Raw genomic sequence first — 12,369 nt, 5'->3', positions numbered from 1 at the left:
CAGATACCAAACCTACATTTTAGTGAGTGGACTTTAAAGTTTCTTGACAAATAGCATTCTTTGTAGCTGTGAGTTAATATTAAAAGCATTTAGTGTAGAAAATTGTAGATAAATTCAAAATGTAATAGTGTTTGGTGTAACAGGTTGGTTGGCGCCTTTCCAGTTAATTCAAATGTCTATGAGTTTGTCGCCCCCTTGTGTTCAGTTATATGTTTGCAGGGGAACAGGTGTTCAAATTGTTGCACTAAAAGAGCTCTCCGTCCAGATTGCAATAACACATTTTTATGCTTGTGGTTAAAAACACTAAAATAAGTTCAAACCCTGCCAGGGCAGATTAGATGACAGGTAGTGTTTTGCCACATTCTCACTATTCCAATGTGTTGCTGAGCGGACCAATGTTTAAAGTTTGCTTTGGCAGTTCTTTGTCCAACTATTCAGAATTTGTGATGGAACAAGTGTGGACGATGTTTAATTCAGAATAAAGACAATAATCTATTCCAGGAGTGTACAACCTGATGTTCTGGAGCTACATGCAGCTTCTTCATGCCTCCATTGTGGCCCAATGGCTTTAAAGAAAAAGCCAAACAATTTATATAAATAAAGGGTTTGTTCAGGTCAATTCACTTTTTGTTTATTAAGTTGTCATTTATTTTTAGATTTTTACGTTTTAAAAAACCGAGCATCAAGATGGTGTAAGGGTCCATCTACTTTCAGAATGGTTTATTATTAGAAAAAACTTAAAGCAGATTTAGATTTTTTAAAAATGGACCCAATGTTGTCAAATATTTGATAGTAAAAAGAGCCCAAAGGCCCCTGTGGCTTTAAAAGATCCAGACTCCTGACCTAACCTGTTGAACAAAAGTTTTAGAGTCCAAACATTGAAGTCAAAAGGTCTTTGAAAATCATTAGACAAGAAAGATGGACATTTTGCAAAGGATTTTCAGTTTGTGAACACCTGTTTGACGTCATTAACGTTTGAATTATAATAGTGTTTCTGAGATTTTTAATATTTTCCCAGAATATTGCACAATACAGGTGTGACGGGTGTCAAGTTACCTTCTTTCTTTGATGATACACTGAGTTCTTGGAAGAGAAAGATTGTATTTTTTCTATTAAATCACTGAAGCAGCTGCGCAGATAAAGCTGACATTGTTTTTTGTTTTTCTAAATAACTTTAGTTTTTGTTTTATGTGGTCTAAAATGGTTAAAACGCGTGTTAGTTTATGAGAGTTAAAAAAGACACAACAACAACAGGCGGATTAGCCGTGCACGCGCGTCTCCCGGTCCATCACAGCTCTCCTCGCTGACAGACAGACACCATGACGGCGCGCGCTCTGCGTTCTCTGCCTCGCGCCCTAAAGCCCGTTTTCAGCAACCGGTGTCCGCAGGTGAGCGACGTTATTTCCGTCCGCCAGCAAACCGATGAACTCTTTGTTTTTGACTTGTAACTGTAGAACGGGGAGTTTACCGGAACCGAACTCAGACTGACTGAGCGGGTCAGTCAGGTCAGTCTGCTAGCCGAGCTAGCTTTAGCCGCTCCCTGTCGCTGTCCGTTCAGCACCGCCGTCATAGTTTAACTTTTTTAATCTTCATTGGCAAATATCTAGTCATTTAAGAAAGAAAAACACAAACATAATTCAAACACAATTTTAGTGTAATAAAGTACGTTGGAGTGTTTGCATGTCTATGTAGTATAAATGTAAGTAGTGGATTTGAAGTATATTTTGTTTGAGTATACTTCATTAAAAACATAGCAAGTACTGTGTACCATAGCAATTATACGACCTGAATACTATATTTTATTGAACATACTTCATTATAAGAATAGAAAATACTATGGATTGTGTACTGTCGGAATTATACTACATGAACACTATATTTTATTTGAGTATACTTCCGTATATCAAGTATTTTCTGTACTGAGTAATGTAGAAATTATATTACCCGAATACTTCTTGTGACTAAATTGGAATGTTTTAAGTTAACAAATATAAAGATAATATTGAAAAAAAAGTAAAGTTCAAGTATCCTCCTTCACTTTTAGTATAGACTAAATATACTAGTATTGCACTTAAATACTTCTTGCTATGAGAAATGAGTTATATTTACTTAGTTACCTTACTTAAATTCCAAAAGAGTATTTTTAAGAGTACTTTTTATTGTATCAAACACATTTACCTGAGTAGATTGATCACAGTGAGTACTCTTAGCTGTAACGGCTATATTAGTTTAGCTACCAGTTTTTATATTTATTTTTTTATTTGCTATATTTATTCAAAGTATGTACAAAGACTGTAACACAATTAGTATTGTTTTTGCTGCAAAAGTCCAAGACTGTCCATGAACATCACCAGATCCTGGTTGTTGCCAATGAGACTGTCAGTGAAAAATTCATTTTATATCAGGATCTGAATAAACCAGATTTTATTCTATCTATTTTAAATCACACTGACTATTTTAGTATTTTTTTTTTACTTATACTCGATTAAATATTTGGATGTCTTGTTTTTACTTTTACCAAATTAACTTTGGACATACAGCTGCTCTTACACTCACTTGACCTCTTTCTGTTTGTCACGACTGTTTAAATTCAGAACAACTAGTGTTTCGTCCTCATGTTTCCTCAGGCTTTTGCTGTAAGAAAATGTCACCAGGCAAAACAATCGACCTACACTGTAAGTAGTGATGCCACGAAGACACCGACATGTCTAGATTATTGAGTATTTACCCTTTGACCTTCCTGACCGGAGCTCCTAACCCGTTGAACGTGTTTTTGGTTGTTGTGCACACATGTTCAACAGTGTTTTTGTGTTGTGATTGTGGCAGGAAGCTGCAGGTCTCACTGTCCCCGTCCTGTTTGTTTGTATTTTTTGATATTCCTGTTGTCCCTCCTCTGTTCGGATCTCCCCTTCCTCCATCCACCCAAACAAGACTATAGTGAGTACAGCAGCTTACAGATCCTCCGTTAGCGGTTAAACACAACCCCGCTGTTGTCTGATTGAGTCTTTCAAATGTTTGGGCTGAAGCAGCAGTTTGTGCGTGTTACAGCCTCCACCCGCAAAGTACGGGGGGCGACACACGGTGACCCTGATTCCAGGAGATGGGATCGGACCGGAGCTCTCCGGATATGTACAGGAGCTATTCCGGTGAGATCCGCTTTATTCACACACATACTATCATATCACTTTTATACTCAAGTGTGTTCATCATCAGGTTCTGCTGTGTGCCGGTCGACTTTGAGGTCGTCAATGTGGACTCGGCGGAAGATGACATCACCAATGCCATAATGGCCATCAGACGCAATGGCGTTGCACTGAAAGGTAACTGGACACATAAATATCAGATAAGCTTGTTTTCTCCATATTCTTTTAATGAAAAACTCAGTAGACGGAAATAGTACTGCAACGTTTTCTTAGCACAGCATAAAAAACACATACATATTATTTAGGGCTTTCGTAGAATTTTAGGATGTTGATTAAAGAACCACTCCAATGAAACTCTTGTTTTTTTGTGTTTTTAACATGCTCTTGTAGCATGTTTCTGATGATGGAGGACAAATATAAAGCTTAAAATTGCATGTCTGAGTATTTCTTTATTCAAATTGTTGTGAATCAGGAGAAGATCAAGCTAAAAAAGCTTGTAGCAGTGATGTAAAGCTACAATTCACTCCATTCTGATGCATCCAGTTGTAGACGACTAGATCTATGTACGTCTTTGTTTTCCTCATGTCTGCTGGAAACTGGCTTAAACTGTACACCTGGATAAATCCAAAGTTGCTCACCATTTTGGTTGCACTGGTAATGTTAGCTTGTGGTTGTGAGGGGCTGTAAGCTAGCGGGAGAGAGTGTACACAGAGGGATGATGGGAAATCAGCTCACACTTACTACCATTGACAGTATACAGAGATGGACAGAGTGACTGTGAAAATGCCTTAATTCTGGTTCCAACGAAATTAAGTCAACTCAGTCGCCATTTTTCCTCAATACGAGCGCCGCCATGTTGGAACCAGAGGACGTTAGTGAACAGTGATTGGCCCGAGCCGGTCTGAGTCAAATTTCTATGGCAAGAACTCTCACTAATCAGGAGTGAGGTTGTAGGAAAGCCACGCCCCTTCCACTGAAAGCGGAATGGAGGCATCTGATTGGTCAAATTATAACTTGAATAACTTGTGATCAAGAAAATATATCATGAAAAAAAAATAAGTTTAGTAAGAACATATTAAAAATAGGAACCAGTGCAAGAATGGTTGTTCTGACAAACGTGATGACGGAGTCGTAGCTATTTATTTCTCAAAAGACGTCATTTGGATTTCGGCTTTCTGGGACCAGCAGGTATTTCCTGTTTTTGGAACACGAGGGGGGAGGGCTTACTCTGTCCAGTTCTAATAGACAGTCAATGCTTACTTCCTGCCAAGAGTCCCGCCCACAACTGTTTCACAATATTTTTTTTCAGTTTTAGTTTGCTTTTAGTTACACAGCGCCTTGTGTTCTGTGTCCTGATTGGCTGTAGAGCGTCGTCATTCAATCTCATCTGTGCCGTCTCTTCTGTACAGTATGTGTTCAGTTCTCCGAATTTATCTAAATCTTTGATCACGATTAAATCTTTGTTTTCATTTCATAATACTAAACTTATTTTTCTGAAAATGTTCTGTCTTTTGAAATGACTTGGGACTTAAACGGATTGACCAATCACGAAATTAAAATGTAATACACCAATTCAACCTGTAGGGGGCAGCACATAGACGGTTTTAGACTATATTTTCAAGAATTAAACAAGTTTATTTTAATTTGGCCACAATTTGCAATCACCAAAAGACCGTTCTTTTAAAGCCCCATTTATAGAAGTCAACAGCCAAAAAAGTGAGTTTGAAAATGTTCATAAAGTGTATAGAAGTGTATACATTTTACAGCCTTAAGACATCTATAACCGTACATCAAGGATTTCACATTTTTTAGATCAAACCTATAAATGATCTAAAATAAATGAGGTAACACCTTTGGTTTTTTTTTTTTGTGTGGAGGTCAAAAATTAAACTTGGACCTCTGATGTCCTTGAGTATCCCAGCAGGTTCCTTTTAGCCGTAAATGTTTTTGTGTTACCAGGAAACATCGAGACCAATCACAACTTGCCGTCGTCCTACAAGTCCAGGAACAACCTGCTGCGGTGAGTCTTCATCACCCAGTTTCCTCCTGAGAAACCTTTTCTCACATGTACTTCCTGTCACTGCAGGACCACTCTGGATCTGTATGCAAACGTGATCCACTGCCAGTCTCTGCCTGGTGTCAGAACACGCCACAGTAACGTGGATATCCTGATTATCAGGGAAAACACAGAGGGAGAGTACAGCAGCTTGGAGCATGAGGTGTGTGCACCAGAGCGGCATGTCTTCTTTTGTTTCTACCGTAACCCTGTCTCTTTGGTCTTCATTCCTGCAGAACGTTCCGGGCGTGGTTGAATGTCTGAAAATCATCACCAGGAGCAAATCTTTACGCATCGCCGATTATGCTTTCAAGACGGCCCGAGAAAAAGGACGCAGCCGAGTCACGGCTGTGCACAAAGCCAACATCATGTGAGTCTCTGCTGCCTCCAAGGCTTTACGCTTTACTTTACACGTTTGAAGGACTTCCCTTTGGTTCTTGGAACAGGAAGTTGGGTGATGGCCTTTTCCTGGAGTGCTGTAGAGAAGTTGCCAGTGGTTACCCAGAAATCACATTCGACAGCATGATTGTGGACAACACCACCATGCAGGCATGTCTGTGCACGAACGTCCTGAGTCCTGAAACCAGTTGAAAGCTGTGTGGAACACTCCTCTGGGATGTTCACAGATAAACTGCTTTAACAAACATCCTGACTCGTCTCGCGCTGACTGCAGAGTAAACCTGTTCTGTCTGTTTGCCAGCTGGTTTCCAGGCCTCAGCAGTTCGATGTGATGGTCATGCCCAACCTGTATGGCAACGTTGTGAGCAATGTGTGTGCTGGGCTGGTTGGTGGACCAGGCCTGGTGCCAGGGGCCAACTACGGAAAGGACTACGCTGTGTTTGAGACGGTGAGACACAAAGACTAAAGAACTTGTCATTTAATGCAAAAGCATGAGCTTTCTTGTATTTCATCATCATTGGTTGGATGTTAATATCGAGGCCTTTGTGCTTCCTGCCTCTTCTGTCCTTCTGAAATCATCAGAAATGTTTAGTACGGAGATGCTCATGTAAAACCATAAAACCATCAATGGGTGCATCTTGATTTCATGTCTATTGTATTCAAGCTTCTACCTTTTTTTGCCACAACAATCTAATGGGGGTCAAGATTTTTTTCCTCTTAAGGTGCATTTAAGTACAAATTTGAGGACTCATTTGTGCTTTTAACATGTTTTTTTGGCATTTTTCTGATAATGTAGGACAATTATGAATAAAATTGATTAATTAATCAGCACCAATGGTCCCGCCCACAATTTAGAGGGGAATTTCTAATGAACTCCTGCCACTCTGCAGAAGCTAGGAACAACACAGTTTTTTTTTGGGCTAAAAACGAGATAATCACAATTAAAAGATCAGTGGAAGTGTTTTAAAAGTAGCTCAAAAGATGATCCAAATGGGACTTTGAGTGTATGTTTTTTTTTTAACTAGTGGTACATATTCTCTTAACATGTTTAAATGATTTAAGATTAAAACTGTTTGTATTTCCTTGTTCAAATCATGTTGGACCAGATCCAGATGTAAACCTGTGGCTTGAAGAATCTGGATTAGTTATGCAGCAACTGCCGTGGGCGGACCAAAGTCTCCCTTCTCTCTACAATTCTAACAAATACATCCATGAACGTCTTTGTTTTCCTCATCTGAGCTCCCATCTGGATCAAAACTGTACGACTGGGTAGCTCTGATATTGCTTGTTGTTTTTTAGCTATGCTAATGTTAGCTTGGGCTTCTGAGATGCTAGTGTGAGGGAGACAGAGTACACAAAGGGCTGATGGGAAATTAGCAAAGCTAACTCAAATGAAATATGTCCCAAAAATAACACAAGCCTTTTGATTTTAGCTAAAACCGTATAATCATAATTAAAAGACCACTGGGAAAGTTTTTACAATAGAAGAATATATTTTTGGAGTAGGATTTTTAGTACAAGTCCCCCGAGTTCCTTTTCTGTACCATAGGGGGAAGTGACAGACCTCACCTGTCATTTGCTCCCTGGTTTCCCAAAAGATAATCTAGAATTTGGAAGAATCAAGATTAACTAGATTATTTGATTAACAAAAATAGTTTATTTGCAGAGTTTATAATTTGGTTCTTCAGAAACAAGTGTTTTTATTGCTGGATTGTTTATTGATCTTGTCTTCCAGTTTTTTTGGGGGGGTTGTGTCTAAGATGCTCTGCGAGATCATTTATTTTTGTTTTGACTTTTTTAAATCATCTGAATGTTGGGTAAAAAAATAAATAAATAAAACCAAACTGTTGCAACAGCAAAGATCAGACAGATGACAGCAGAAACACAGAGCAGTTTAATATTAGATCCCATAAAGAGAGAAAACATGAAATAAAATTAGAGCAGTTTTTATATTTACCCAATTTATGCATGAAATTTAGCTTGAAATAAAATTAAAAATGTCTTCTTTCACACAGGGAACCAGGAATACAGGTAAGAGCATCGCGAACTGTAACAAAGCCAACCCCACAGCCATGCTGCTGGCCTCCTGTCTGTTGCTGGATCACGTGAAGCTGCACGCCTACGCCCAGATCATCCGCGGAGCCATCCTGTCCACTCTGTCTGAGGCCCAGGTGAGCCACGACTGAGGACACTTTACCAAACAGCACACTCACATGCAGAAACATTTCAGTTACATGAGTTACATTCTAATAACCTGCAATAAAGAAAACAGCTTGTCCACAGAAGGTGAACTATGATACAGCGAGGGACACTGTACCGCAGTAACAACATTTACCTCACCTGTCTTTGCTCCTCAGCTTCACACTGCTGACCTGGGAGGCCACAGCTCCACCTCTGACGTGGTTCAGTCCATCATGGATGCTGTTCAGAGCGCGGGACCCCGAACGCTCAGCATGTAGAGCTGACGGGAAAAGAGCCACATCAAAGATGAGGGTGTCCACACAAGTAGAGGTGCAGGTTCTGCTTGGATGTGTCTTAGCAGATCAGATTAACTCTGAATGTTGGATAAACTGTTAGGATTTTCCCTAAAACTAACTCTGATCCAAGTGCAGCAGAAGATGTGTGAAAGTCTGATTAAACAGAAGTACATGTGGTTATTTGGGATGGGATTTGCTTTCTTAAAGATCTTGAAGATCTGTTCTTTTTTTAATGATTTGAAAAAATGATGATTTCATCTATGAAATGAATTATTGGATAAAGATCAAAATAATTTAACCTAAACTATCCATCAATATGGAAACTATTATAAAATCGAGTTTGGATTTTTTAAAAATGTGTTGATGATGACATTTATGTCAGGCTGTTTTGATCTTTAGATCTGCTGTATTTTCTGACTGAAGTGATGCATGTTTTTCTCCTTCTGGAGAACAGTTACAAACACTCAGTAAATGAAGAGTTCCCTGCTCAGAATATGTCGAATGAACTTATACTCTGCTGCACTCCTCCTCTTTGTGCCTTTGTGGTAAATGATCCTGATTTATCCTTGAAAACATAAACACATTTTTAACATTTAGTCTCAAACAGATGCAGGTTGTAGATCTGTTTGCTTAAGAGTTAGAAGATAGAACTTTGATAATCTTTGTTGGTTCATGTCACAACTGTAATTTTCTGAAAGGACTTCCCAAATGTCCATGGTTTGAAAAATATGTATGTTCATTTAAATTTTAATTCTGTCATTACTCACAAAACAATCTTTCATTCCATTAATAAAACAGTCACAGTTATTTGGGGTTTTTAGGTCTGATCTCTAATAAAGTCTGAAACGCTCTGAGTTCACACAAACCTGTGACAGCTCGCTGCACCGTCTTCTCTGAGCCACAGTGAGGCGTCCTTGTCTCAGTTGCACACAGTTACTGTGTTGTGAAGGGACGTTTCTATAACACATTTTCCCTAGATGAATAATAATTGTAGAAAAACCTAAAGTGCTGATAAAACTGAAAACACCACTAACACGAGAAACAAAAGCAGTTTTATACAAAACATTTCTCTTCTACAAAGTACTTGGAGGAGATGAGTGTCAAACTACAAGTCCAAAGTATGGGTCTGTTTAAAAGGACACAATAAACAGCAACAGTGAAGGGGATGCATGATGACAGAAGCTACTCAAGTCCCAAATCTGAACAGATTTGTGTTCAGTCTCTGTGATGGATCCATCAAGAACAGTAATGTTTTTAGAGATATAGTCCATACAGACATAATAATGATTTCTACTTTACCTACATAAATACCATTTTAGAAGATCAGAGGAGCCGGAAGTTCAAAAAACAATCCATACATTTAAAGTTGGAGAACGTCCTGCTACAACAGCATGTCTGCCACTGACGGCAAACCTGCAGAATACTTCAGCAGATGAAGAAAGAAAAAGCTTTTGCAAAGGATTTTTGGAGGAAAACCTTTCATTTTTTTTGCCTCTGAATTTTCTGAATTCTGAATAGGAGTGCTCATGATAGTGTTTCATCCTCCCCACCCCTCTGTATCAATGGAATATTCTGTATATAGCAAGTTAGCGGGCAGAGAAACTCTTCGAAGAGATTTAAAAAGAAGATTAAGCGTAGATATTCGAGTGAAAGTGAAATTGATACATAAAAAATGAAGAAAAACCGTCTCACAAAATTCTAATATCTATCCATTTCCTAAACCTTTTTTATCTCTTTTGCCCAGCGAGTTCTAAAAATGTAAGTTAAACAACAAGTTACATTTAGTATAGTTTTTAGGACTTTGCATGAACAAACTCCCGAATCCATCGCTGACACTCTTGAGTCCGGAAATCTGTTACAAATTCCAAAAACTCACTACAAAACCAGAGGAAAGCTTACCTTTCAAGCTGTTGTTCCTCAGCTGGAATGACCTCCCTTTGTCAGTACGACAGATCAATTCCGTTGAATTTTTTTAAAAGTCAAGTCAAGATGTTTTTATTCAGAAGAACTTTTAGTTTATGTATTTTTGTCTTTTCTTGTGTTTTACGTTGCTTTTACTGTCTTTCTTTTTCTGCAGTATGTATATGACTGGCTGTAATTTTGTGTTCTTACTTTGGGAAGTACTTTGTGATTTTTATCTGGGAAAGGTGCTATAGAAATAAATATTTACTTAGTTACAACAACAAAACTAATGTGCAGGAAGGAAGACTAAACAGGAAAAAGAAGAACAGAATGAAAGGAACTCAATATGAAGATAAAGAACGTCAACAATGAAAAAAAGGGACAGAAGGAGAGGAAAGACAAAAAGAGAGGCAGAAAATGGTCATTTTAAATATATATTTTTTTATTGATGCCACACCATAATAAAGGGTTATGTTCCATCATTTAAGTATTTTTATTTTTTTCTTCTTTAAAGGAGATACTTAAGTTCCTATTAAAAAATGAGAGGGAACAAATGAGCACATTCAATAAATTAAATGGGTTTTTTCCAAGTAAAAATCATTTATTTGACATTAAATTGTGTTTTTAGTTTTTAAATCCATATAAAAACATTTGTATTCTTGAAATTGATGCATATTTTGGAAGAAATGAGAAAGAAATAAGACTATTTATGTGTCAGAGTTAAATTGAGTAAGTGGCTTCTGTTTGGATTTGATTCACTCCTCGCCACAATCAGCTGCCACCTGTAGCCAGGTGAGCCAATTTAACGTAGCGTGGAAGTCAGGAGGGTGAGGGGCAAAAGGTTTTTTCAAAATCGCATATAGAATCACAAAGAATAGCAAACAGAACAACTAAAACATTGACCAAATCGATAATAAAGCCCTTTTTTTGTTACAGGAAGCCAACCACGGACTCGTTTTGAGAATAAATCCTTTTTTTTTTCTTTTACGCTCCTACCTGGAACGACTAAGGTGGCTGTAACACCCCATGGATGGATGGATGGATGGACTAAGTTTTAATTTAAAAAGCCTTTTAATCAAAACTATGAAAAAAGTAGTATTTCTCCTTAAACTGACCATATCTGCCTTTATGTCTTAATACATCAAATTAATTTCAACATCTAAAAATCTGCCTTTTTTAACGTCTGATTTGAGGACTAACAACTACCTTCCTTCTGCTTCACAGATTAGAATTAGGCGTGTATGCACCTAAAGTTTAATTTAATGTGGTGATGATGGTGGGGGGGACTGTGTAGAGTAGACACTTCCTGTTTGTTGCTTGTGGTTTTTCTAACTTCCACCCAAACAACCCTACCTATCTAATGCACAATTTAAAACCATGGGTGGGGGGTAGCAGCACCATTCTGCAGCCTAGGGGTTAGAAAGAGAGAAAGCATTCGGACCATACCATTTATCAGAGGGCAGGGTCCGTGCACACTCCATACAAACCTCCCAGAAGCAGGGCTTTGGACCTCCACCTGCACAGGTGAACACACGAGGTCATAAAGGTCAGGGTTTGTTGAAGGGCAGGGTTCCAATAACTGATTAAATCAATGCAGGGGGAGGTTGGTTATGGTTAGGGCCCTCTCTCCCTGGCCCTCTGTGTAGGTTTTTACATCCCAGTTGACTTGAAGAGGCCTTGTTTGCTTAAGGCAACCTCCAGAATGCACAGATTTAAATACTAAGCAAACCTTTGGTAAAAAGTTTGATCTTTTATGAGTTTAAATGACAGTATTTTATGCTGAACTGTCCAGAGCAGCACAGAGATGATCCTGCATCTTTTATTTTGAAAAGTTATTAAACATTAAAAAAATCGCATTTTGAGAAATGCTAGTTTCTAATTTTTGAATTTTTGCTTTTATTAATGCCAAAAAAAATAGAAAAGTAACCCTTCTAAAGGTTGCAGATCCCTGCACTAATTCATAGAGTTCAAGATGATGTTCTTCTGTTAGTCCACCACAAAAAAAGTCATTTTCAGAGAAAAGATTTGCTTTCTGAAGAAAACAATCAACCATTCGTGGGATCTTCTGATTTATCAAGCTGGAGTTCCTGGAGAAAAACACTTTTTAGGTTGGAAAGACGTCATGCAGTCACACTGCTTTTAGGATACAGCATGAGAGAGTGGTTCCCTGCAACATCACCATGGTAACCAGACATGGCAGCACCAGAAACACAATATGAAAACAACTGATAAAGCTGCTCTAGTTCTCAAAAGGCCCCTGGTCTCCTGTGAGCCCCGGTTTTAGCTTCATGGTTCACCAGTGGAATAACAATTCAGCTTTACGGCAATAAAATAACAGGTTTTCTCATAGTTTTTAAAATGTACTGTTCCTTTCCTGTTTTTTTAGTTTTTG

The 12,369-nt window shown here is 38.3% G+C and overlaps 1 protein-coding gene across 5 annotated transcripts; it reads left to right on the top strand.

Moving 5' to 3' along the window:
- The first annotated feature begins 1,207 nt into the window (after positions 1 to 1,207).
- LOC112159856 (isocitrate dehydrogenase [NAD] subunit gamma, mitochondrial) lies at positions 1,208 to 8,882 on the top strand. 5 transcript variants are annotated; one of them, XM_024294174.2, is made up of 12 exons: positions 1,208 to 1,388; positions 2,628 to 2,675; positions 2,932 to 2,937; positions 3,049 to 3,146; positions 3,214 to 3,320; positions 5,103 to 5,163; positions 5,230 to 5,362; positions 5,436 to 5,569; positions 5,646 to 5,748; positions 5,900 to 6,046; positions 7,614 to 7,769; positions 7,956 to 8,882. In XM_024294174.2, exons 1-12 carry the CDS (start codon positions 1,320 to 1,322, stop codon positions 8,055 to 8,057), a joined length of 1,164 nt encoding a protein of 387 aa, XP_024149942.1. In that variant the 5' UTR covers positions 1,208 to 1,319; the 3' UTR covers positions 8,058 to 8,882. The 5 variants fall into 5 exon arrangements, with proteins under 5 accessions (XP_024149942.1, XP_024149941.1, XP_024149938.1 ...); XM_024294173.2 differs by having other exon boundaries at positions 1,251 to 1,388; positions 2,802 to 2,937; positions 3,030 to 3,146; XM_024294170.2 differs by having other exon boundaries at positions 1,251 to 1,388; positions 2,802 to 2,937; positions 3,027 to 3,146.
- The last annotated feature ends 3,487 nt before the right edge of the window (positions 8,883 to 12,369 follow it).

This window comes from Oryzias melastigma, linkage group LG7 (assembly GCF_002922805.2).
Source record: "Oryzias melastigma strain HK-1 linkage group LG7, ASM292280v2, whole genome shotgun sequence".
Lineage (NCBI taxonomy): Eukaryota > Metazoa > Chordata > Actinopteri > Beloniformes > Adrianichthyidae > Oryzias > Oryzias melastigma.
Note: the sequence above shows the minus strand (reverse complement) of the source record. Positions and strands in the feature narration are given on the sequence as shown.